The sequence below is a fragment of the Mus caroli genome, unplaced genomic scaffold (genome assembly GCF_978045245.1).
Source record: "Mus caroli unplaced genomic scaffold, Mus_caroli_1 scaffold_6, whole genome shotgun sequence".
NCBI lineage: Eukaryota > Metazoa > Chordata > Mammalia > Rodentia > Muridae > Mus > Mus caroli.
The window spans coordinates 96,245,777-96,271,046 of NW_028227261.1; the positions used below are offsets into that span (position 1 = coordinate 96,245,777).

The window sequence follows — 25,270 nt, forward strand, 5'->3', positions numbered from 1 at the left end:
GCAACATTTAAGGTAAAATATATATATCTACTTTCTCTTTTATTTAAAGTATAACAGAACTCTAATACACTTTTTATAAAATAAACCTTATATTTCAATTCTAAAATGAATACAATTAGAATGTAGGTAGCTACTTAAATAAAATTATAAATGCTCTAAGAAAAAGAAAACGTCAATTTTCACTTTTGCTGAGTTTTGCTAAGTGTACCGTCATAGCTAGCCTGGAATTTGTGCTCTTTCCTGGCTAGGCTGTCAAGTGTTGAGACGAAAGGCTTGTGCTGCCATGCCTAGCTCAATTTCACCCTTGATTTTAAAAAATAAAATAAAAATGGCATTCTCTTTTTTATTTAAGACATAGAATATTGGGTGGGTTGACTTGTTGCCAAACAAGGGTGAGGACCCAAGTTCAGGTCTCCAGAACCCACATCAAGCCTGATGCGGTAAATGGTCTCCAAGCTTCTACAGCAACATGGAGGAGGAGACAGGAGAATGCCCAGGCACTCCAAAGTCAGCTAGGCTAGCACACACAGCAACAAAAGCAAGAGACTTTGTCTCAAACAAGATAGAAGATGAAAACCAACACTAGAGGTTGTTCTCTGATCTCTCCGTGTGCATTATGACACTGCACCATGCGTGAGTCTGTGTGTGTGCATATACACATACCCACAGAAAATCGATACAAGAATATTCATTTTCTATCATAGCAAGTGCTTAATTTTACAAGTTATCATGGTCAACGGAACTATGGAAACATTTCTGGAGACTGAGAGAGTATGACAACGTAACAAAAGTTTTATTTTTATTATTTTAATGATGCATTGTGTATGTGTATCTGTGTATGGGTACATGCACATGAGTGCAGGTGCCCTTGGAGGCCAGGAACGTTGGATCCCCTGGGACCTGATATTACAGGTGGCTGTCAGATGGGTGGTGAGAGCCGAACTCCAGTCCTAGCGAGAGCAGTATGTGCTTTTAACCACTGAGCCATCTCTCTGCTCCAATAACAGAAATTTTAATATTGTGCATGCCATGTGGTCCATACATTTCCTTCTTTAGAGATATTTAGAGATGTGTACAAGTGTGGGTGATCAAAATACTGTTTATGATGATAAAAATTAGCAGAACTTCACATGTTCAAAATCTAAGATCAATTAACCTATGGGATATCCGTAAAGTTGATATTATTCAGAATTTATGTTAACTTTTAGAATAACGACATTAACAGATTAATAATAAGCTATGAAGTGATGGAAAGTTGATTTTTTTCCTGCTCAGTTCCAATACATACTAGGGAATGTGTTTGAGAATCATGTTCAAAATGACCTGGTATTCTTGCTGTGTTTGGCATCTGGGCACTGACATAGACTTGCTTGTGACTTACTGATACTGTGCTGCGTTTGGTAACATGCATCTCCTTTTATGTTGCTATAGCGAGTCCACAGTGTGAAAAATATTTGTTCAGAGAAGAAAATGATACTGGACCTATGTTATTATATTATAGCAAACTGTAACCAGCTAATGGTCTAATACTTAGTGATTATAAAATCACTAAGTAAATAATTTAATGATTTTAACTAAAAATGCAATTAGAACTCATGCTGAGACAACCATGCCATCTATTGGATGTTTAGATGGACTTAAATTGTTAATACTAGAATTGGCTTTCTTCCTATTCATTGAAAACCTTTAGGAAAATAACAAGGCATACAGTGTAGGCTCAAAACCACATAGGGATTATAAATCATGTCCATGGAGTCCTTATGTGTGTGGGGAGGTCTTCACTGAGAAATTTACGCACTGGGGGACCTGAGTCCAGGATTCACTATGCAGAAGCTACGAAGCCGCACACTGCTAATTGTATGACCAATCAACCAAAAATGCCTTGTACAGATAGCACATCAGAATGCACAAAAACATTCCTTGTGAAATAGCATGGAGCCACAAAGCTCCTTGCAATCCAACATTACACCTCATGCTTTACAGTAGTTAGTGGTCTGTGGCATCAGAATTACTGTATGGCAAATTCAAGAGCTGACAGAAGGAAAAGGTGATACTTGACAGAGGTTAAAAAAATGTATTTGTAACTTATTTTAATGAAGATGTGCCAATACAGTTCTCAAAGAAAGAAGCAGACTAACTGATACATTATGAAATATTTTTTTTTTCTAGGGAAAAAAAAAAAAAACCAAACCAACAGGAGGAATGAGGTGAGTCACATCCATGATGTGTGCACACCAAGGAAGGACCTCTGGAGGACAGCCAGGAAACGGAGCCAGGAATTGCAGTCAGCACAGAGCCTGCAGGCTTTCCACTTTTTATTCTTCAAAAGTCTATCAGTAAAATAGATACTCAATTCCAGAATGCAAATACAACATTACAGATTCTGTGCAAGGAAGAAGTAAACACCAGCAAGACCCTGCCACGTGTTGCGTCTTGACTGGCGGAAGAATGGATTCCTATCTTTAGTTTTCAGTCCTTTACCTAAATATACACAAAGACACATTGCTTTTGCAATGGGCAGGATGTCTTCTGTTAAAAATGAAGTTGCCCATCCAGGTTTGGATTCAACCTAAGCATAGCAGTCTGGCTCTGACGGATTATGTAGGAAGGTAACCGGGGATGTTCTTATTATGCAATATGTATTAGAAACTGTCCCTGTGAGGGAGAGGAGCTACCTGCTGTCCTCTTTCCTAGCCTGTATCTCCAACTACCTATTTCGATGTGACTCTTTAACCCTGTGGGTTATTCACCATCTGTTTCTCCTGGCAAACAATCAACTGGCACGTGATGTCTGAGTTAAACTCCTCCTATCTGGTCTTACAGGGCCTCTGCTGTAGGGTTCCTCCAGCTCACAGTCTGAAAAGAGCCTCCTGGGTGTTGTTTGAGAATGGTCAACTTTAGACACCCACCGTTCCCTCTGCTCTCTCGCACATGCGCTGCAGGATCCTGTGGATACTGCAGAAGCTGGGTCTATCAGCAGGCAGCTTGCTCCAACACAGGCGCATGAGGTTGTACAGTTCCAAGGGGCAGTTCTCAGGGCAGGCGAGGATGTTGCCATCTCTCACATAGTAAATGACCTCCTCGTGGGCCATTCCATAGTAGGGCTGCAGCCCATAGGAGAAGATCTCCCAGAGGACCACACCATAGGCCCATACATCCGACTCCGTGGTGTAGCGGTTGTAGAAGATAGACTCGGGCGGCATCCAGCGGATAGGGATGGCGTCGTTTCCATCAGCTTTGTAGTAGTCTGCAGAATAGATGTTCCTGGAGAGGCCAAAGTCTGCAATTTTCACCACCATGGTCTCCCCAACCAGGCAGTTCCTGGTAGCTAAGTCCCGGTGGACAAACTTGCGCTCTGAAAGGTAGGCCATGCCAGCTGCCACCTGCCTGGCAATGCAGAGCTGTTCTGCACAGGACAGTGGTGGAGGACCAGGGCTAGACACTCGAGCCCTCGTGGACAGGTCACTGTGGCTGAGGCTGCACACAGTGTGCGGGGACATGCTTCGGAGGAACTCATTGAGGTCACCATAGGCCATATATTCAAAGAGCAGACACATTGGCTTCCCAACAGCACACACACCTGCGGTTAAAACATTATCATAGTTAGACCGAGTCTATCCACAAGGAAAGAATACTCCAAAAATCAAAGGACCAGACTAGAAAGGATGGTGTCTCACTTATTATGGACGGTGTTAGTCATACTCTGACTCCCACGTCTTTACTTAAACATCCCCTGTTATCTAGTAAGAGTCCGTGTATTCCTTTTCTTTCCTGACTCTTCGATTCTTAACTTTTCCCTCTGTTACCTTCCCACATTTACTACCACCTGACTTCATGCTCATTCATTGTATTAGCGATGTTCCCCAACATTTTATCTCTTGGAATAGAGAGAACATGCCCCCTGATTGTTTGAATCACTCAGACTAGCCAGGTATCTGGACAGCAGATGCACAGTAACACATGGCAAGTAGATTCAGGAATGGGTACTTGCTGGGAATGTGTGAGGCAATGGTTCTGTTTAGATAGCTGAGCAGTGAGAACGAGGAAGATCTACCACACTGAGGAAGAACAATTAGAACAATCCAAGGATCTTAGAGGACATTCTTAGGTGGTGTCTGAAATTTAGATTATTATCCTTGATGCTCATTCTCTAAGGAAAGTAATGCTTATATACGCAGAGTTTCACACATAAGTGTCAGGACGGCATTTGAAAAACCTTAGCATATTTCTATATATGAGAAAACTATATATGAAAAAAATGAGCTTACACCATGAAAACTGGTAGGCCTAATTCCACATCACAGTAAAAATAGACAGATTTATGTTGTGGATAGCCCTGGGGCTAGTTATATTTGATGTTAATTTCATTCTCCTGCAGTGGTTGTTAACAAGGAATGAGTCAGCACTCAGTGATTTCCTGTAAACCTGTTCCCTACCTTAATTTGTAAAATTAAGGAGAGTTGATGATTGGGCAGATAAAAGGGAAGGTGGAGCAGAAGGTGGGAGAGAAGAAGGAGAAAATGGAAGAGGGAGAGGATGCAGAGGAGGAGGAAGACAAAGATGAAGAAGAGTGGAGCAGAAGCCCATGGTCTGGAGAATCAGCATGTAATCATATTAACTGTGTCGTGTTTTCATTGCTGGGGCACATTTGGGAGGAGACATTAACCACAACACATTTTAATTTTTTTTAAGGGAAAAATTAGAAGTCTCAGTTTGCAAGAAAGAAGAGAAATAAGGAATAGGGACTTTTAAAGTTACGTTTGTAATTCAAAGGATTTTAGCAGACAGTATATACATTAAAGAGGAAATCAAGAGTTGGTCACACTTCCCAGTGCCTCTTACAGTCTCTTTTCTGGTCTTGTCAGTAATCATTTACCTGTACTATTAGATGGCCTTGATGTTGTTACACTAGTTAAATTTGATTTGAAAGAATTCTTATATTAGAAAGCCCAAGACAACATATTCCTTGCAAGAGAAAATGGTGTGTGTGTGTGTGTTTGCAAGAGAGAGACAGAGACAGAGAGACAGAGGACAGAGAGAGACAGGGAGACAGAGAGAGAGAGAGAGAGAGAGAGAGAGAGAGAGAGAGAGAGAGAGAGAGAGAGAGAGAGAGAGAAAGAGAGAGAATGATAGAGTCTTATGACTGTCCTCAAATCTACTTGGAGGCAATTGTGTCTTTGAAGTCCTGATCCTTCTTCTACCTCTAGGCACTGGGATTACAGATACTATGAGTCAATCCTAGTTCTTGTTGGGTAATAAATTTGAGAGACAATCTTACCAGTGATGTAGAAACACAGTAAGCAGTAACCACAAGTCAGTGTACTCACTGTACCTGGCTTGAGCTGGTATCAGCCCAGGGGACCAGGGATGTTGTAAAGTTGCAGACACATATACAAATGTATCAACAGTTGAGGGAACAGTTCAAATTCTTTTGCAACAAAATAGTGTCTCAGTTTGGCTCTCATTGTGGATCATTGCCAAGGGCTTTCAAGTTAAACAAAAGTTTTAAAAAGAAACATGCTATCTGTCTCTTTTAAACTCTGTTGTTATATTCTCTGAGCCCCATCAGTGGTGAATGGGAGGTTTAGATCAATGCAGTAGAAGGGAGCTGGCTTACCCACTGTGTTTTCAACTCTACTGGAAAGTTCTAGCTCACGATTCTTGAAGGAACGTCCTTTCACTATCCTCACTCCGAAGTTCAGCCAAAACATGGCTTGTCTTCTCCTCGCCACCCTTTCTTGTGGCACAACTCCCATCTGCTCTCTCTGGAGATTATTTGGCTCCACCTCTGAACTCCACACCGACCCCAGTCCCTCTCACTACCTTGCCACCACTCCCTGGCCTGTACCAACGTCCTTCTGCACATGGAAAGACAACACTCCCCATCTCCTTGTTTCCACCATCCCCCTTCAACAATTCAGACATAGACTTTTTGGGGGGTGGGGGTGGGGGGGACTGTCAATCACTTCATGCTATGGCTTGGCACTTCATGGCTTAGACTTTATACTGATTCCCATTTTAAAAGCCAGGGTTTTTTTTTTTTAATTTTTGAGATTATACTACAATTATATAATTTCCCCTTCTTACTCTCTTTCATGGTCTCTGTCTTCATTGTTATTACATACATATATGTCCATGTATAGAATACAAATGTATTCCTAAATACAACCTGGTCATTCTGTACAATGTTACTTGTATAAATGTTTTCAGGACTGACCAGCTAGTACTGGAAAAGACTTGGTGAGCTCTTCCCTGAGGAAGACTAATTCTCCCATTCATGGTCATTTTGGTTCTTTGTATGAAGGCCTAGTAGGATCCTCCAATCTCTCCACTGCATTTACTAGCTGATCTAGTCTTACATAACTCTCAAGCAAGCCCCATCACTTTTCCATTTCTTCTTCTTCTTCTCCTCCTCCTCCTTCTTCTTCCTGCTCCTCCTTCTCTGTCTCTGTATATGTATATGTTAATGTTTGTGTGTAAAGATATATGTATGTGCAGGCACATGTGTACATGTATGAGTGTGGAGTATGGACACTGATGTCTAGTGTCTATCTTAATTGCTCCCCACCTTATTTTTTTTTTTTGAGACAGAGTCTCTCCCTGATCCTGAAGCCCACCAGTGTCACTAGGCTGGCTGACTTCAAGGCCCAGGGACTTCATGCATGAAGTGTCCATGGAGCCAACATGAGGGCCTGAGTTTGGATCCCAGCACCCATGTAAAGGCCTGGCACAGTAACACATGCCTGTAAGTGCCAACACTAGGAGGGTTGAAGTCCCTGGATAAATACATAAGAGACAAAAAGAGAAGTTTAGAAACCCTCTTGTCTGAGGAGCAAACTATCCTCTGTTATGTTTCCATACCTAAGAGTTTCACAATGTTGGGGTTGTCAAACTCTGCCATGAGGGCCGCCTCCCTCTGAAAGTCTGCTTGCATGTCTGCAGAGGCCTCTTCCTTAAGCATCTTCACGGCCACCATCGTGAAAGGTTCATAAGGCAGCAAGCCTGGGGCCCTGATGGACAGACCAGAGATGGTGGTGTTTTAACCCCTGTGAATATGTTTATTCACATCTATACACCCCATATGTATTCAGCCTTTTCCAGAGTCATAAAGCGAAGCAAGACAATAACAGTAAGTCATGCTTACATTTCTTGATGCAAATAAGAAATTCACTAGTTATTCTTAACACAGGCTATGTTTGACAATTACTTACCAGCTAGAAAACACACACATACACACACACACACACACACACACACACACACACACAGACAGAGAGAGAGAGAGAGAGAGAGAGAGAGAGAGAGAGAGAGAGAGAGAGAAAATTGGAATTGTAACCCCCTACTGGTTAGCCTGAATCCAAATTCTTAAGCTCAGAGACTATGGCTGACTGCTTGTCTGTCTTCCCTCAACACAGGGTAAAGTTGTATCTTGCCAATTGCACAGTAAGTGTGTGAAATTTCACTTTAAATGTAATCTCAATATCAAGGCTACTTTAAGTGGAAGTAGGATGACATCTGCTCAAGGATGAGAGTGACCACTGGTGATTAAACCCAAGCCCATATCCGGTTGCACAGCTAAATAATTGTCTGTGGGTCTGTGTCCACACAGAGTAGGTATTTTACCCCATTTTAAACAAAATGGGCAAAGATTGTATTAATATAGACCCCTTTCCTGAACTCACTGAGGTTTTGAATTTTTACATTACCCTTTGTTTGGTTATTCTATAAATGTCTATTTAATGTCCATAGAAGTCAAACTTGAGTTCCTAAACACTAATTCCAAGGAGTCCGTAAATGAAGCAGAAAATAATGAGAGAGAAAAAAGAAGTAAATACGGATTATTATCAGAGCAATGTAAGAAATTATGGTTAAAACATGAAAATTATTTTCTAGAAAGAAATGATGATTGGATTACTAGTAATTTCTAATAAACTACTCATGAGATTTCCTATAAATTATACATTTATATTCAGCAAACTACATTTTTTTCTAGACATGCTACTTTCTAGTGGAAGGGGGAACATTGATCCATCCCATAATCAGCTTCCAAACGCTGACACCATTGCATACACTAGCAAGATTTTGCTGAAAGAATCCTGATATAGCTGTCTCTTGTGAGACTATGCCAGGGCCTAGCAAACACAGAAGTGGATGCTCACAGTCAGCTATTGGATGGATCACAGGGCCCCCAATGGAGGAGCTGGAGGAAGTACCCAGGGAGCTGGGGGAATCTGCAACACTATAGGTGGAACAACAATATGAACTAACCAGTACCCCCCCCCCCCCCCAAGCTCGTGTCTCTAGCTGCATATGTATCAGAAGATGGCCTAGTTGGCCATCAGTGGAAAGAGAGGCCCATTGGTCGTGCAAACTTTATATGCCTAAGTACAGGGGAACGCCAGGGCCAAGAAGTGGAAGTGGGTGGGTGGGGGAGCATGTGGGGGACTTTTGGGATAGCATTGGAAATGTAAATGAAATAAATACCTAATTAAAAAAAAAAGATTTACAATAAAGCCTGTGGAGGTAGAGAGAAGGCTTAGAACACTGCTTTTCCAGGGACCTCAGAGTGATTTACACGCATCTCTAAGTACCTCCAGTTTCAGGGAATTCCCCGCCCTCTTCTGGCCTCTGAGGGCACTGCACCCACATCACAGACAGATGCAGGCAAAAAAACCAATACAGGTAAAATAAAAAATAAAAGCTTACAAAACAGTCTTCAATACAAACACATGGCGTAAAGAATTAAATAACTTGATAATAATTTGTATCTATAGTAAGTAAGTCTAATAATCTGGTAATTTTCCAAACACCGTAAATTCTAGCAGAGATCCCCCCCCCACCCCCACCCCGTGGTTAACTTTACCTTGCTTGGAATACCCTTCCAAATGCCCCCTCTCCGATGTCTCGGACATACTCAATGTTATTCCTCGGATACTCCAGGCTGAGCAACTTAGGATTCAGAAGGAGTGGCATCCTCTGGTACATGGGGTTGGGATGGAGCCTATCCAGCAGGAGCTCGGAAGGCAACGTGGTAAGGGTCACCGCGGTCGACTCTCTGCGCGTGAGAGAGGCAAGATCAACAATGACCTCTGCACTTAGACCTAGGTCCTTAAAGATACTCAGAAATACATAGAGCTAAGATGGCTAGAGGCTCTTGGGCTTGAGAATAAAGTATGTTGTTCTGTCTTCGGTCAATAGATTTTGTCACCATCCGTATCATCAGCAGCAGCAGCGGGAGAAGACAGGATAAAAGAGTAGCCTTTTCCATCCAAATGATGATTTAAGTTCTATCTCCTATAAAACTGACTTTGGAACATGTGATCTTTTAAAAGTTCAAAGTAGGGATGTCTACTTGTAAAGCCAGGGTCCAGACATCAGCGAGACAATTGTGGTGTGACAGACACTTCTCAACCCCAATTCCAAAAGTGAGTACGTGGATGGGGCTGCAATCCTCACCTTTTCTTATTTTTCCACTCTTTCCTCCTTCGGCAGCAATAGAGAGTAGCGATGGTGAGAAGCGCAAACAGGGCAAAGCTAGACACGATGGAGATGATGACGGTCATGGAGTACGCAGGCGAGACGGCAAAGGAAGAGGTGGAGGCAGGCAGGTTTGGAATGTCCGCGCTCGGCCTGGAGGACGTTATTGACGGGAATGCTGCAAGCAAACAAGAATTCTTCGTGCTTACTTTGGAACCATTGGAAATCAGTTTTTGTGGGGAAGCCCTGGCTACCACAGCCTTAATAATATGCTAGGGTGTCAGCTTCTCTAGAGCGTACCAGGCTCTGTTATCTATGTATAAAGTGTAGCGTTAATAATCCAATAAGGTTCATTTGCAAGGAAGGGGAGATCCAGAGGAGAAATATGCTTTCCTAAAGAAAGGCAAACCCCAGGCTTAGGCTCCTTGTCTTCTGTGTATGACTGACAGTGCTCAGAAAATTATACACTAAAAATAACTAAAAATGTTTTCATGCAGAGACTGCAGGTGAAGATGAGAACATTGTGTGTGTGTGTGTGTGTAGTAGTAGGTTTATAAATAATAAAAAATGACGAAGATGAAAAATGAAATCATAGGAACATAATGGAGCAGAAACCAATTCACCTAAACCATAAATTCTCATCAGACTCCCCTGTAAGAGGCCAAGGAGATTTAAAATCAAGTGAACTCTGCCTTTGTGCTGGAAATCAGCAGGTGCCACCCTACTGCTGATCTGCTTGCAGCTTCCAAGCACGGTAGAGATATTTAAACAACCTCAGCGCACATACCTTGACTCTTCTGTGTACAGTGAATAACGACAGAAACATGGACACAAGATATTTAGCACATGACATAAAAGAGTCTTGACATCTAAGAATCAACTTTGCAGCTTAAAAGGAGAGATTATTTTTTCAAATATCTGGGAATCATGAACAGAGTGGCTAATGCCAGGCCACAGAGAAAAACCTCAATTACTTTCAAAACCATAAATCATAAAGCTCTGTTCTCTCACCAAAAATGAATATAGTGAGAGATTAAATAAAATTCAACAGGACTATGAAGAAAAGAAAGATCTGTAACCTTTCTGGTTAAAAATATTATAAGTAGTCACTCTTATAGGTCAGAAAACAGAAGTCTTAATGGCATATGTGAAATTTGTCTAAAGTTGTATTCATTGATAAACTCATGGTTCTATCTTCTTCTGTTAGACACAAGGAAGAGGATGGACGGGATGTGAGACTTTAGACAAGTAACAGTAACTCTTGAGAACAAAGGGAACCAGGGACATGATGGAATCCATATGCAAGCAGAGGTTGCTAAGGGAGACCACACATACCACAAATGACAGAGAAGAGCAAAATTTCTAGTCTTTTAAATATTTAGAACATGGTTTGATGAGTGGAATTTTAATTGGAAAAGACAACAAAAGCCACGAACGCAGCAATTAAGAAAGAAGAGGGTTATCTCAAGAGACTCACAGATCAATAAAGACAAAATAGTACATAATTATGCAATTACATTTGAAAATCTTAGAGAAAATGATAGGAGCACGGTAGTTACCGAACTTGAATTGAAAAATATACATGAGTAGAGCCATAAGCAAGAAATTTCTTTTAAAAACCATTGTGTAATGGCAAACATACTCTGTGAGACTTGGGAGAGGTAAAATTCTAGTTATCACAACATGTCCCATCTAGCAAACATTATTTTCACCTATTAAGGAATCTACAGTGCTAGTAGGCAACCCAGAAAATATCACAAAGGGAAAGGGCACACTCCAATTATCTGACAGAACTTTAGAAGTGTCTAAGTGAGCAGTTGCTGACAGACCCCAACACAGGAAGAGGATTCACAATCAGGAAGACATTAATTAATATAAAAAAATCAAAAACACAAAAGAAAAACCCATATTCCAACAGGAGCCAATGATATTTGGAAACTGGCACTTTTTAAAGTGACGGTTGTAAATAGTGCCACAGAGTCTGCCTTCTTAGTTTAGAGTGGGGACAGCTCAGCACTTCCGATGGAACAAAAGAAAACCTTTAATACAGAAAGTGCCCAGGGCCATTTGAGATACAGCATTCAGGAAAGTACAGGTTAGAGGGGTGTTTATGTATGACTTCTAGTCTAGGAGCGGACATGGTGAGTACCCCTGGCTACCATTGGCCAAGCAAGTGTTTTTGAAATCCAGAGGTCAAGCACAGTCCCTGCAGTGACTTAGGAAGACATGGGGCAGGAAGATACTCAATACGGCAGTAAACATGTGCATGGGATTAGTGACAGCTTGCCTTACCAAAACACAGCAGTGGTGGGCTTCGACTTCCCAAGTTCTAACCCTGGTCCACAGTCACCCCAAGCTTCTACAATCCAAAGGAAGGTCTGACAGACTCAGCTAAACTTCCCATTCTAAATGCAGTAGGAATCACTGTTCAAATATATAGATTATTATCTATTCTTATATCTGGGTATTACAGAGCTATTCATAATGTATATAATATGTGAGATAGTATAATTTGTGAAGTTGATATGGCATAATTAGGAAGTATATGAGTAATTTTTTTCCAAAAAATATCAGAAAATTGCCTCTCTGGATAAAGCCTTTGCTACCTAAGAATAAGGATGTCTAGAGCCCAAGTGGAGAACAGAGCATGATAGCATGTGTTTGTAAGCCCGACACTGGGCATGGACACAGACAGCTGGGTCCCAGAGCTCCCTGGCTGGCCCATCTAACCAATGGGTGAGTCACTGCCTCCAAAAAGTAAGGTGGTTAGTGATACAGGAGGACATCAACATCTATCCAGTCTCCACATATGCGTGCATCTACCCTCACACATGTGCACACACATACACAAACCACCCACATACACACAAACACACACCAAATTATTATTAAATAGATTTTAATGATGGGTTCCTAAAAAAATTCATGATCACTCTGTAAGATTCACTTTTTTTTAATGAAAGGATTTAAATTGTTTGATCAGTAGTTCTGCTGTGTGGATTCAAAGATTTCTTCTTTTCTGGGTAGTTCTGTTATGATTCTCTGATTGTTGCTCATAAGAACAAGTCGCTCTGGGTTTCTCCAGAGCCATGTCAATCACCTCTCTGGAGCCAAATGACCCAACCCGATTACCATTAAATTTCCTTTTTATCCTTAATTTTTCTTTAATACATTTTATAACCCTATCTTTTTTCTCCAATTGCCAAATGATCATTCATCCTTACACTAGCATATTGATTATTGTTAATGGTTTTTAGAAATCAGGAGTTTTATGAACTAAATTGTCAAGGAGGAACCAATCGATAAGCAGATTGCTAGCAACGAAATGAAAGAGGATGTTATGAAAGTAGTAATGGGATACACAAGAACATGTAGGGGCAGTAATGGTATGGTTTAGGCATACATGCATCTTCTAATGTAAATTTAAATTAGACATAAATAACAAAGAGACAACACTGGTAGAAAGCTGCTATCATTCAAGCATTTGTATTTCTTGAAAAGCCATATATGATTCATGCCCTTATCAAAGAGATCTCAGAGGCCTCCCCTTCTGCCATGTAGGGTTTCAATGAGAAGATAGCAATATCTGAAGCTAATCAACTGCAACCCCATGTATGGTCCTCACTTGACACCAAATATGCCTATGTCTTAATCCTGGACAGCCAGGATGTGTTTTACAAAGAAGAAATCATATGTCCTGGGTCGGAACCAAGCTGCTTGGTGCTTCTCCAAAGGTGCACCTGCGGGTTTCATTGCTGCAGCTGGAATACCTACCGTTAAGGCAGATCTCAGCTTTGGGTCACAAGAAGGTCTCACATGCCAATCAGAGTTATCTGACCTTTGCACCAAAGCAAATGGAAAAACCACAGGAGGGTTTTTAGTGCCGCAGTTAGTCAGCTTTGTGCATGAGGAAGATGTCTCAGTTGCAACGCAGACCTCCATGACATCATTCCCAGCATGGCTGATCACAACCTCCTGTTATGACCTCCTAAGGTATCAGAAAGATGTACACCATTGGGTATCCCCCCCCCCACACACACACACACGCACACTGGTAAAGAGAAAATCTAAAAGCTTCAGTCTTGACAGAAAACAAAATCAAACAAACAAACAAACAAACAAACAAATTATAAAGACAAAAGTCCAGACATATGAAACTATTTTGCTTTCCAAACTAGGAGCTAGAAAAGGTGCAGTTACTTCTGCAGACTAGCTAGAGACTTGCAGCGTTACCCGAGGTCTTCGTATTTTGCTATTTTACCTCAGTGATTGAGGTAAGATAAGACTATTGGATGATATTTACCCCCTCAAGGATTCTCTCTCATGACCTGCTTTGAGAAAATACACAAAACATCTCTTAACTAAAGACCACATGAATCTGAAAGAGACTTCAAAATAATAATAATAATAATAATAATAATATGGTGTTTCTATGGGCATCTCTTTTAGAACGAATCTGTTACAACAACCAGGCAAGCTTTTCATGTGATGCCTTTGAAATTTAAAAAGAAGATAATATCCCTTCACCAGGAGTCCTGCCTGGGTACAGGAGGTGGCCACTTCAGGGCCCATATCCCCCACGGCCAGGAGTTTCAGCTAGAGTCACCCCAATACTCTCCCCTGCTCTCCCTATATATGATTTCCCCTGCCTCACTCCCCTCCCCATCCCCTCTACCACCCAGTTCCTTCCTTCCATAGACCTCTCATATCTATTTTGTTTCCCCTTCTGAGAAAGATTCAAGCATCCTCCCTTGGGCCCTCCTGGTTATTTGGGCTTTAAGGGTCTGTTGATTATAGTGTGGTTATCCTGTACTTTATGGCTAATATTCACTTCTAAGTGAATACATGCTATGCATGTCCTTTTGAATCTGGGTTACCTTGTTCAGGATCATATTTTCTAGTTCCATACATTTGCCTAAGAAATTCATGATGCCCTTGTTTTTAGTAGCTGAATAGTATTCCATTATGTAGATGTAGCACATTTTCTGTATCCATTCTCCAGTTGAGAGACATCTACATTGTTTCCAGTTTCTGGCTACTACAAATAAAGCTGCTATGAACATAGACAGCAATTCACCCACAAAAACCTTCAACCCAAAATGTTTCTTGCCTACAAGATGTGCAGTGACAAAGAGGAGAGACTAAAGGAATGGCCAACCAAGACTGCCCCAAATTGAGACCCATTCCATGGGCAAGAACCCTGATACTATTAATTATATTCAGTTATGCTTGCAGACAGGAACCCAGCATAACTGTCCTCTGAGAGGCTCCATCCAGCAGCCAATGGAAAGACATGCAAAGACTCACACCCAAGCATTAGATGGACCTGTGGGGGGGTCTTATAGAAGAATTGAGACAAGGATTGATGGGCATGAAGAGGACAGTGTTAACTGACCTGGACCTTAGGGGCTCCCAGAGACTGAACCACCAGCCAAAGAGCTAGCACAGGCTTGACCTAAACTCCCTGCACATATGTAGCAGATCAGCAGCTTGGTCTTCATGCGGGTCCCCCAACAACAGAAGCAGGGGCTATCTCTGAGTCTGCTGCCTGTTTGCCTACCTGCGAATGCCATCCCCCTAAATTGTCCACCTTGTCTGCCCTCAGTGGGGGAGGATCCACCTCGTCCTACAGCGACTTGTTGTGTGTGGAGGGGGGGTGATACTCAGAGGGACACTTAAAGAGGGAAAAGGTGGAATGGGGGGAAACTTTTGTGAGGAGGTACTGGGAGGAGAGGAAGGGCTGATACTGGGGTGTAAAGTGAATAAATAAATACTTATTTTTTTTTAAAAAAAGAAGATAATAGAGAAGCATAAGCTATAACGATGTAAAAATTAGACTTTGATGATGTAGCCCGAATCAGACAAACTGGGGCTTGAATATTGGCTTTCCCCAACACTGGACAGGTCATGTGGGACAAGCCGGTTGACCTGTTTCTCACATTGACTAGGATGTGGAGTGGAGCATGGTCATGGCACACACTCTTATAGGGCCGTGGGGGGCTTAGGAGAGACTGTGTACCCACCGTACTAATCGGTTTGTCAGGATTTGGCACACAGTCATTCACTGTCCAGGTTCTTGAATGATGAGAAAGTTGGAAGGGACAAGAAAATGGATGGAGTGTAGCTCTCCATAACCAGAATAAGCCAGACTGCACTTCTCTTCTTCAAAGGTTTTGAAACAGAGGGCATGTTCCCTGCTGACTGTGCCTGGAAGGTATGTGACATCCCACAGAAGAGACCAACAGTATGCTCAGCACAGAGTAATGTAAATATCTCACAGTCATGACGTGTTCATGGAGCTATTTCACTTCAGCAAAGATACTAAAGTAAAACAAACCCAGAAACTACTGGAACCCTAGTTTCCATGTTTGAGCAAGAAGATGATAAGGCAAAGATAAAGAAGGATTAAAAAAACCCTCCCTAATGCCCCCCCCACCATGAACTAGAAACGATTTTTGGAATTTATTAAGAAACCAAAAAGCAGGACCATCAAGATGGCTCAGTGGGCCAGATGTTTACAGTTGAGCCTGGTGCACTGAGTTTGATTCCCAGAACTGACTCTCATAAGTTGTCCTCTGACCTGTGGATGCATGTGAACACACACACACACACACATACTAAATGTAAAAAGATCTTTTAAAAAAAAAAACCATAAAGCAAGGACTATTTGAGGACTCACTATATTCCATAGAGCACAAGTTGCTGTGTGTAATAAGGACACGTTGTTAGATTACTGACCCACTATACGATGACAGAGATGACTGCTTGCTTTTAACTCAGAGAGCATAGACATAACCCACCTACATGCAGAAAAAGCGATCCCTTGACAACATTTGGAGCTAATTTTCTCAAATCTATCAAACATCTCATGAAATTGTTTTGCAAAGACTAGGAAATTAGTATCTGTGGCTAGTTTGTGTTGCTCAGTATTTCGACTTGTAGGAGCTATGTCTCTCCTTCTTCCTGTGGGTCCCAGGGATTGGTCCATCAGGATTTACCCTTTGAGCTGTTTTGCTGGCTCTTCGGATGACCCTTTTAAAATCATTTGGTTTAATGTTGCAAGTATTATACTGAAAATAGGGTATTCTGAAGCAACAACAGTAAAACCCAACTGTGGTGGTATGAATGGAAATGGCCTCCGTGGTCTGATGTGTTTGGATGCTTGGCCCATAGAGAGTGGTATATTAGGAGGTGTGGCCTTATTGAAGTGGGTTGGAGGAAGTGTGTCACTGTGGGGGTAGGCTTTGTGCTCTTCTACACTCAAGCTATGCCCAGTATGGTTCACAGTCTCCTCCTGCTGCCAGTGGTAGAACTCTCAGCTCCTTCTCCAGCACCACATCAGCCTGCATATCACCTTTTCCCCACCATGATGATGATGAAGAACAAAACCTCTGAAACTGCAAGCCAGCCCCAGTTTAAATGTTCCTCTTATAAGAATGGCTGTGGTCATGGTGTCTCTTCACAGCAATGAAAACCCTAAGACACTCAAAGGAGAGTATTGTATATTATAGCTTGGGAGAAAGGATTTGGAGTCTTTTTACCTCAAAGAAGTGATAAATAGGTACCTAGGAGACAGGCTTATCTGAATTTGAATATTCCGCAGGATATTAAAACATGATACAATACTCCTCAAATATGTCCAATTTTATGTTGTCAATTTTAAAAAAGTTAAAAGGAATCTCAAATCCTAGATTGCACTCCACACCAAACACCCCAGGATGTGTATGTGGGGGACCCAGGCAGCCACACTGTTTTAAGCTTTCCAGCTGATATCAATGTGCAGACTGAACAGCCAGTGCATGGTGGCACACATCTGCGATCTCAGAATTCCAGAACCAAAGCCAAAATGTTTGAGGCCATCCTGAGCTACTTAGTGAGACCATAACCAAACACATCCAGCATTGAGGATGTGGCTCAGATGTGGAATGCTTGCCTGGCACGGAACTGGCCATGAACTTGCTCCTCATCAACACCCAAATCCCACGTCTATTTGAGCACCTTCAAAGAAGGATTGGAAAATTCCAGTTCTTCAGATAAAGACAACGGCACAGGTTGGTCTTGAAGGTTTTCATTTTTTAAAGGACACAAAGGTGGGCGGGTAAAGAAAGGAGCTTGATCTGGGAAATGTTGAGTAGAGGGGTACAGAGGATCAAATTATGTTGTGTAAAACTCTCAAAAAGCTACTAATAAATGTGCACAGTCAAAAATGAGATTCCTATGCCATATTAAGACACAGCCAGAAACTGAGACTCCAACGGCATACTAAGAACGTTCCTCAGTTACCTGCAGAATGATCAATTTTAGAGTTAAAACAAAATACTTTGAGAAGTGGGAATGTAAGTGATTCATTGTCCTTTTCATTTTCCCCCTTTGGTCAAATAACATTAATATAGAATTTGTGTATAATAACTCAAGGACCAAAAGAAGATGAAGAAAAGAAAAAGAAAAAAAAAAACAGTACACCTATTTTCAAAAAACAAAACAAAACAAAAAAAAAAGACTTGTCACAAATAAACATCACAAATCATCTCAATAGAGGAAAAAAATAGTATTTGTTTCCATCCGAAAATAATTACATAATATAAAATTGTGACTGCAGAATCAGAAGGCTACATATAAGCTTGGCTGATTTTGCAAACATATGAAATATAAAACAGGCAACCATCTTGAGGTGGAAGATAGTATTTGTTCTATTCACTGAGTGTTACACACATTCTCTATGTTCTACTTAGAAGCTAGAAGCCAAGGGAGTGGATGTGCTCTGACACTTGTGCATGGGCGCTAATGATGCTCGCCTAGTACATTGTGTTCTGGATTTAGGGAAGTGTAGTGTAAATATACATGCACGAATCCACTTACAGACACAAATTTCAGAGGCACAAACAAAATTACTTACTTGTTATGTTTTCTTTTTTATAATCTGAGGGGGAAAGGATAAAAATTGGTTTTAAGTAAGCATTAAGATACCTCTTAGACCCTGTGAGCTACAGCTAAGAAATGTGGCTTTCTCTCTCAGCGTTTAAATGAACGACAGAAAAGCATTCAAATGTGAAGAGTGCGTCTTTGAAACTAAACCAGTCCTCATGCAGTGGCTCGGTTGTGTTTTGTGAGGTCAGCGTTTTCAAACATGTGGCTTATTTCTGCATGCTTAAAAAATCTGCATCGTTGGCTAAGGAAGAGGATTATTTCTTCCATTACGCCATTTCTCTGACAAACTATGAGATGTTTCTTAGCCATTTTTGCATACATTCCAGAAAATGTTACACTTGTAAGCTCCTCTATGAAATAAAGCAAGATCAAGCAGCAGTTAAAAGTGCCCTTTGATTCATTTGAAAACAAATGAAATGAGTCTTTATGAAAACCTATGCAATTAGGAGAGCATTAGGATTCTGCAACTATGTGTGTAGAAATGGCAAAGCAAAAAACATTATTAGAACAGCCTAGGAAGCCTAAAAATGTTAGGTGCTTTAAGTACACACGTTCCTTGACTGAAAACAGTAAACATTGCCTTAACTTCCAAAGTCTGGAGGAACTCCTTTGTTACCTAAATATGGCAGTCTCGTGCAGGCTGTGGGGTCCCGGTGCATGCTGGGAAGCTTGCTGCACTCCGGTACCGGAAGGAGATGCATCCCAGATCTGTAGAGGCCCCGGTGGGCCTTTCCTTCCATTGCCTGCCATTCCTTTGCACAGAAGAGCTCCTTTACCGCCAGGCAGTACTCTCTGAAACAGTGTAAGGCAAGAAGACTTGATGAATCATGACGAGTTGAAGACAAACTTAAAGCGGGGCTTAAATTTTGTATTTTTGAAACATCATTACATCGTAAGTGTTTTTCCTTATAAAAGCAAATTTGAAATGAATATACCTTAGATAATACAAGACATTAAAGATACGGTGTTCTGTGCTATGAAATGAAATACTCTCTTGCTAGTTTTTTTTTTTTCTTCAAATTTAGAATGAATTAGAAACAAGTCCTGGTATATCCTCTCTCAAAGTTCATATTAAAAATAAAGGTATAGGGGCTGGGGCTCAGAGGTTATGAGCACTCGTTTGTAACCTTTGCAGAAGACCAGGTTCAATTCCCAGCACCCATATGGTGTCTTACAGCCACCTGTAACTGTAGTTCCATGGGATCCAAAGGCACTTGTATGGTGCACATACATGCATACAGGAGAACATTCATACACATAAAATTGAAAAAAAAAACCTTAAAAAAATAAAGATACAGAAACAAGGTTGGTTGACAATTTAATGAACATACAAACTAAGAACAGGGGCCATCACCTCGGGGCTGATGGGCAGAGATCAAAAAGGAACACACTACACTTCAAAGTTCTGCTTGCTTTGCTCCTGGAACCAGCAGCAGTTCCTGTAACAGCTTACAGGAGCGTTTTGGGTTCCTTAGCCAGCCCTTCCCTGGAGAAGCAGAGTCCTGCCCTCAGGGTACAGCCCTGAGGTCGGGACACATGTAATAATCGGAGATGCCGAAGAAGGACTGATTGGGTTAACTGGAATTTGGACGTTAATGTCTGTTTGAGTTTATTAGGACAAACTTCATCAAGAGAAACCTGGGTAATTCCAAATTAAGATTGGTGGGACTAATAATAAGAGGATAATAGTTTAAAAGGGAAAATAATTAAAGTACCTAAGGGCTTGGATTTAGCCCAGTTGTAGATTGTTTGTGTAGCATGTACAAGTGTACACACACACACACACATTCACTCACATACACACTAAAACACATACACATGCTCATATACATGTGCACATGCATACACACACACACGGGGGGGGATGACAGGTGTCCTATGTTCTTATCAAGGAGGGAATTGTATTTGTGTGTATGAGTATATACATACATATATCACAGAGCTCATTTTGTAGTGTACAAGACAACTTTCTGACTGAGCCAGACTCTAATATTTTCAGAATATTTATATCATAGATTGCCGTCTGTGCTTATAATGGGAGGACTTTTGTCCTTTTAATTATTTCTTTTGGGTGAATGGCAAGATTTGTTTGACCTACCGCTCATGACAATGCCCTCTCTGGCAAACTCTTGGTATATGGGGGAAAAAAAAAGAAATTTCTTACTCACTCATTTTCAAAGTTTTACCTGCAAACGGGCATGGGAGTAGGTACCACTCCAGGGCTGCACTCTTGGAAGAGGTGGTTACACAGCAGAGCCTCAGCAGCTGGCCGGCACAGTGGACTTACAGCCTTCAGCTCATTCCATGCAGTGTGGATCAGCAGCTCCTGGGCATCCTCGGGGTCCGGGTAGGAGGTGTTGAAGAAGACAAGAGCATCTTTCGCCAGGACTGCATCACACACCTCCCCTCTGTACTGGGCACAGTAGCCTTGGCTGTCTTTCTGTGACTTACTGAAAGAAGTGTCAAACAACAGCACCATTCATATGCAGTTTCTTGACATGCATCCTTTCCCCACCCCACACACACACATCTGCATCACAGAAATAGAGACTGTCCTGGCAAATGTATTGAAATGTTTCTTATGAATATTCTCCCTATTTCCAGCACCAACTGTGCCAATCTCAGACTGTGACAAAGATCATGGAAAGGTTTGGAGATGGTCAAGAGCTGAGTGAATTTGGGCATTTTGGTTGGTTATGTTATGCATAGATATGATTGTTCTTACTACAGTCAGCTTACATATCTCTTGCATGTAAACTGGTATAATCCAAGAGAAGCATTCATTGCGTGGATCACAGATGAGAGAACACAACAATTGCTCCCAGGGACAAAGCTTGAAGCTTTAAGACCAATCTATTTGTTACTGCTTAGTACATTCCCATCTTGACTACAGCACTTGTTTACTGGGACAGTGGTAACTCAGAGACTCACTGACAGTACTTACTGAATATTTACATGTGTAGGAAACATCATGGTCTACTGTATTCCTATGGTTTCCATCAGACCTCTATCATTAACTGCATGGAAAACTTAGATCATTTTTTTTATTTAAATGTATATTATTAATTTTAGATGTTTACTATTAAGATTTAGCTTTGTGTTACCATTACATAAAAATTTTTAAATAAAAAAATTCAATCCACTGAAATTCGTGATCTTTTAAATGGTTAAGGAACACCATTTGAAATTGAAAAATTGACACTCTATAAATCAATACTGGTCTTTGAAATAAACATGTTAGAGTGGGACACAAAACATTCAAATCCAAGAGTTTCAGTTTGGGTTGGTCATTTACTAATTTGCCATCAGGATCCCGAGGTACTGTTTAATTCAGAGCAGATATTTAAAATAAAAAGGCCTTGAATAAGAAAATAACACAGGAAACTCGATCTGTGCTAGCACTGAAAAAAAAAAAAACATTTAGAGTCATGGTTGGGGAAGTTAAAAAAAAATCAGAATAGTAATGAATAAAGCAATAGCTCATCCTGGTTTGCAAAGGGTCCGACATGTTGTTACAGTTCGGTAAAATGAGAGATGAATACGAGCAGGAAAAAAAAATCTTGTTCCATATAAAAGTTAGATAATTCTTCCCATGTCTCTGACCTCAGAGTTATTCATCCAGGCCCTTACACCAAGGGTTAACTACTGACATAAGCTAATTTTTGTTTTGGGTTTTCCTCATGAACATCAAAATACAAGACACATTGGTGGTTTTCCTGTAATTGCGCAAGCAAAACACATTTTTTTTTGGAAAGAAAAGAGGACACTATAGTGTCCTTTTCTATAGAAAATTGATTTTAAAAATGACCTCAGAAATAAGGAAATGACCTAAGACATAAGGAATTATTTACCAGTTCTTCTCTGAATCCCTGCTCTCCTTATTGAAACCTTAGCAGATCTTTGGGACAATGTTAGTGTGACTTAAAGAAATGAATCCCCACTTTTTTCTTTTACATATTAGCCAAATAACCCCAAAGGAAGAATAAAAGAACAAAAGAGGGGAGTCAAATGTTTTGAATAAAAACTTTAAATAGCACACATGCTTTGATTAGCTTCACAGTCCAAGCATATGCATGTTATATATATATATATATATATATATATATATATATATATATATACATATATATATACATATAGACATTATTAATGTTTATACAGATACATCTTATATATCTAGAAATCACCACTCCATCTACCTACCTGTGAACTACCTAGTCACAGTTTTGACATTTTAACTTCTTTTTCTTCTTTCTTTTTGAAGATATTTATACAACTCAAAATTTCCACAGCTATCAAAATTTAGATATCAGACAGGGAAGCAAATTGAATCATTTAGTCCACAGACTTCCTAAATCTATCAGTAATAATAAAATAACAAAAAAAAATAATAATCAACCCTGACTTGCTCCCAGCAAGAACTGGTTTTTGAGGTGAACAGAAAGCCTCCAACACACCCTCCCACTGCCCCAGTTTTCTGCGGGCTTTTGCACTGGCCACCTGAGTCTGTGTATCTCTCTCTTTTTTTTTGTTTTGTTTTGTTTTGTTTTGTTTTTCGAGACAGGGTTTCTCTGTATAGTCCTGGCTGTCCTGGAACTCATTTTGTAGACCAGGCTGGCCTCGAACTCAGAAATCCGCCTGCCTCTGCCTCCCAAGTGCTGGGATTAAAGGCGTGCGCCACCACCGCCCGGCTTATCTCTTTAGCTCCTGAACTGCTGATAGGGCCATCTGACATGCAGCTGGCTCTGTTGCTCTTTGAACACTAGGGCAGAGGTCACAGAGGTCCCTGTACAGAATGCTGATTATTCTGGAATGTTCTGGTAGACTGTCTCTTAAAAATAAGAGTTAATGTTGCCCATGGCACCCGTTCCTATATGACCTCCTGGCAAATGTCCTTCAGTAATGGTAAGAAGGTGTGTTTGATCCAGGATACCTCCCGCACCTCCTTTTATTAAGACCAGCTCTGCAGTCAAAGGAACATTCGTGTGACTCTTCCCCTTGTCTCTCCACTAACTCATGTCTGAATCCCATTTTCAAATATTTCCTTCCGGTTTCTATGAAGGAGGCACCATCTATTCCCTTTGAACTTTGTCCAGAGGCATGTCCAGTGACGCAGCTATGTCCTGTTTGGATACTGACCCCCCTCCCCCTGCTGTAGTGGAGGTACACTTGATCGCTCTCTGTCTCCTTGGCTCTTCCCTTACATGGCCACTGTTGCATTTCCCCCTCAGAGGTGATGGCCTAGCTTCCCAGTCGGTGCTCAGCTTCAAAGCAGCTGGCAGGGTTTCATTCTTTCCTGTTGGCTGTAAGGTGTTTCGCTTGCTAAGGCTGAGGCCAGCAAGTGCAACTCAAGACGTTAATTTAGACTCAATTCTTAAAGAAATACGTAGACTCAAAAATTTTTGATAATATTTTAAAACCTTGGAGTGTGGTCAATACAGGTACTCATAGGCACATGTTCTTAAATCTAAGTTAAATGTTCACTTATGCGTACCATGATGGGCACTCTTTTTTCAAAGTAGCATATACATGGCATTTCTTCAGTCTTTAAGCAAAATTTTTGTCTTTTTAAATAACATTTAATTGATAGAAGCTTTGTATGGCATGTATAACAGGATACTTTGAATTGAACTAATTAACATATGTATAATTTCAGATGCATATTACAATTTGTGGTAAAAACAGTTAAAAACTATTTAGTGATTTAAAAAAAAAAAAAAAAAGAATACTCTACATAATGTTAGCACAAGTCACCTTATCCTATGGTAGTCCTCTTCAATCTGTTCCTATGTGTGACTGAAACTTCATATCCTTCATGTTTTAAAGTTTATGGTTTTTATAGATTCTCCCTTCTTCCTGAGAGCTAAAAATAGTATCTACATTTTAAGTGGTTGTAGAAACTTAAAAGGAGAATATCTAGTGACATGTGAGAACCACATGAGACTCAACTGTATCTCCACAAATGAAGTTTTATTTAAGAGGAAGCAATTGTGCCTGTTTATACACTTTTCATGGCTGGGTTTCTGCTAAACTAAAAGGCTAAGAAGTTTTAATAAGGTCTGTATGGCTCACTGAGGGAATATATTAATATCTGACCCTTTATAGAAAATGTTTGCCAACCTCCGCTGTTGCATTCTGATCAAATGTCACTTTGCTGAACTGCCAAGCCCGGTGTCCTCAGCGAGGAGAACATGACCTTCCTGAAAAACCTCCTGTGCTTCCTGAGAGCGCAAGTTAAGAGCTGTTTACTATACAAAATGCGCTACAGTATACGGAAGCAATGTTTATTATTATTATTAAAAACTAAAATCCAGTGAAAATTGATTTTACCTCTCCCAGAAGCTAAGAGAAAGAATATATGATTGGCTAGGTAGGGAGTGGGGGATGAGCTACAAGGGGCTGGAGGACAGGGTGAGAATATGAAAATAATACACTATATTAAATTCTCAGAGAACAAATAAAATTAATATATTCCTAAACTAAAAAATCATGTGTGTCCTAGACAGATGTTTTATATATTATATATTTGTATATACTAGATTATATTGTTCATACACAGAAATATCATAATTGAACTGTAAATACATTTTTGTGTCCTGCATTTTTACCTCATAGCTATTGTCAACCTTTAAAGCTGTGATGCTACTCAATTTCCTTCATCAGTACATAGATATGTTGTTTATACGCTATATCCATGAGTGCAAGTAGTTGTGAATAGTATCCATAATTCTTAATTTCCTCTGAATAGGTTTCTAAATGTGGATGGTTTTTGTCTATAGATACAACCATTTTAAGACTAACAATCAAAGTCTCTGAGTTGGAAGTTATAAAACAGCCATTTTCCTCACTATTAGTAGAGTTTGAG

The 25,270-nt window shown here is 40.6% G+C and overlaps 1 protein-coding gene across 7 annotated transcripts in view; it reads right to left on the reverse strand.

The window, feature by feature from the left end:
* Positions 1-2,886: 2,886 nt before the first annotated feature.
* Positions 2,887-25,270, reverse strand: part of Musk (muscle associated receptor tyrosine kinase) — an 85,207-nt gene continuing 62,823 nt past the window's right edge. For 3 of the 7 annotated variants that reach the window (XM_021159729.3, XM_021159726.2, XM_021159727.2), the window contains 7 exons: positions 20,592-20,855; positions 19,022-19,197; positions 18,374-18,397; positions 9,457-9,655; positions 8,864-9,055; positions 6,862-7,010; positions 2,887-3,580 (listed from right to left, as the gene is read on the reverse strand). In XM_021159729.3, coding sequence (XP_021015388.1) covers positions 2,898-3,580; positions 6,862-7,010; positions 8,864-9,055; positions 9,457-9,655; positions 18,374-18,397; positions 19,022-19,197; positions 20,592-20,855 — 1,687 coding nt within the window. In that variant the 3' untranslated portion in view covers positions 2,887-2,897. The remainder of the gene's footprint in view (positions 3,581-6,861; positions 7,011-8,863; positions 9,056-9,456; positions 9,656-18,373; positions 18,398-19,021; positions 19,198-20,591; positions 20,856-25,270) is intronic. The other 4 variants (XM_021159730.2, XM_021159728.2, XM_021159732.3 and 1 more) reach the window with 2 other exon arrangements.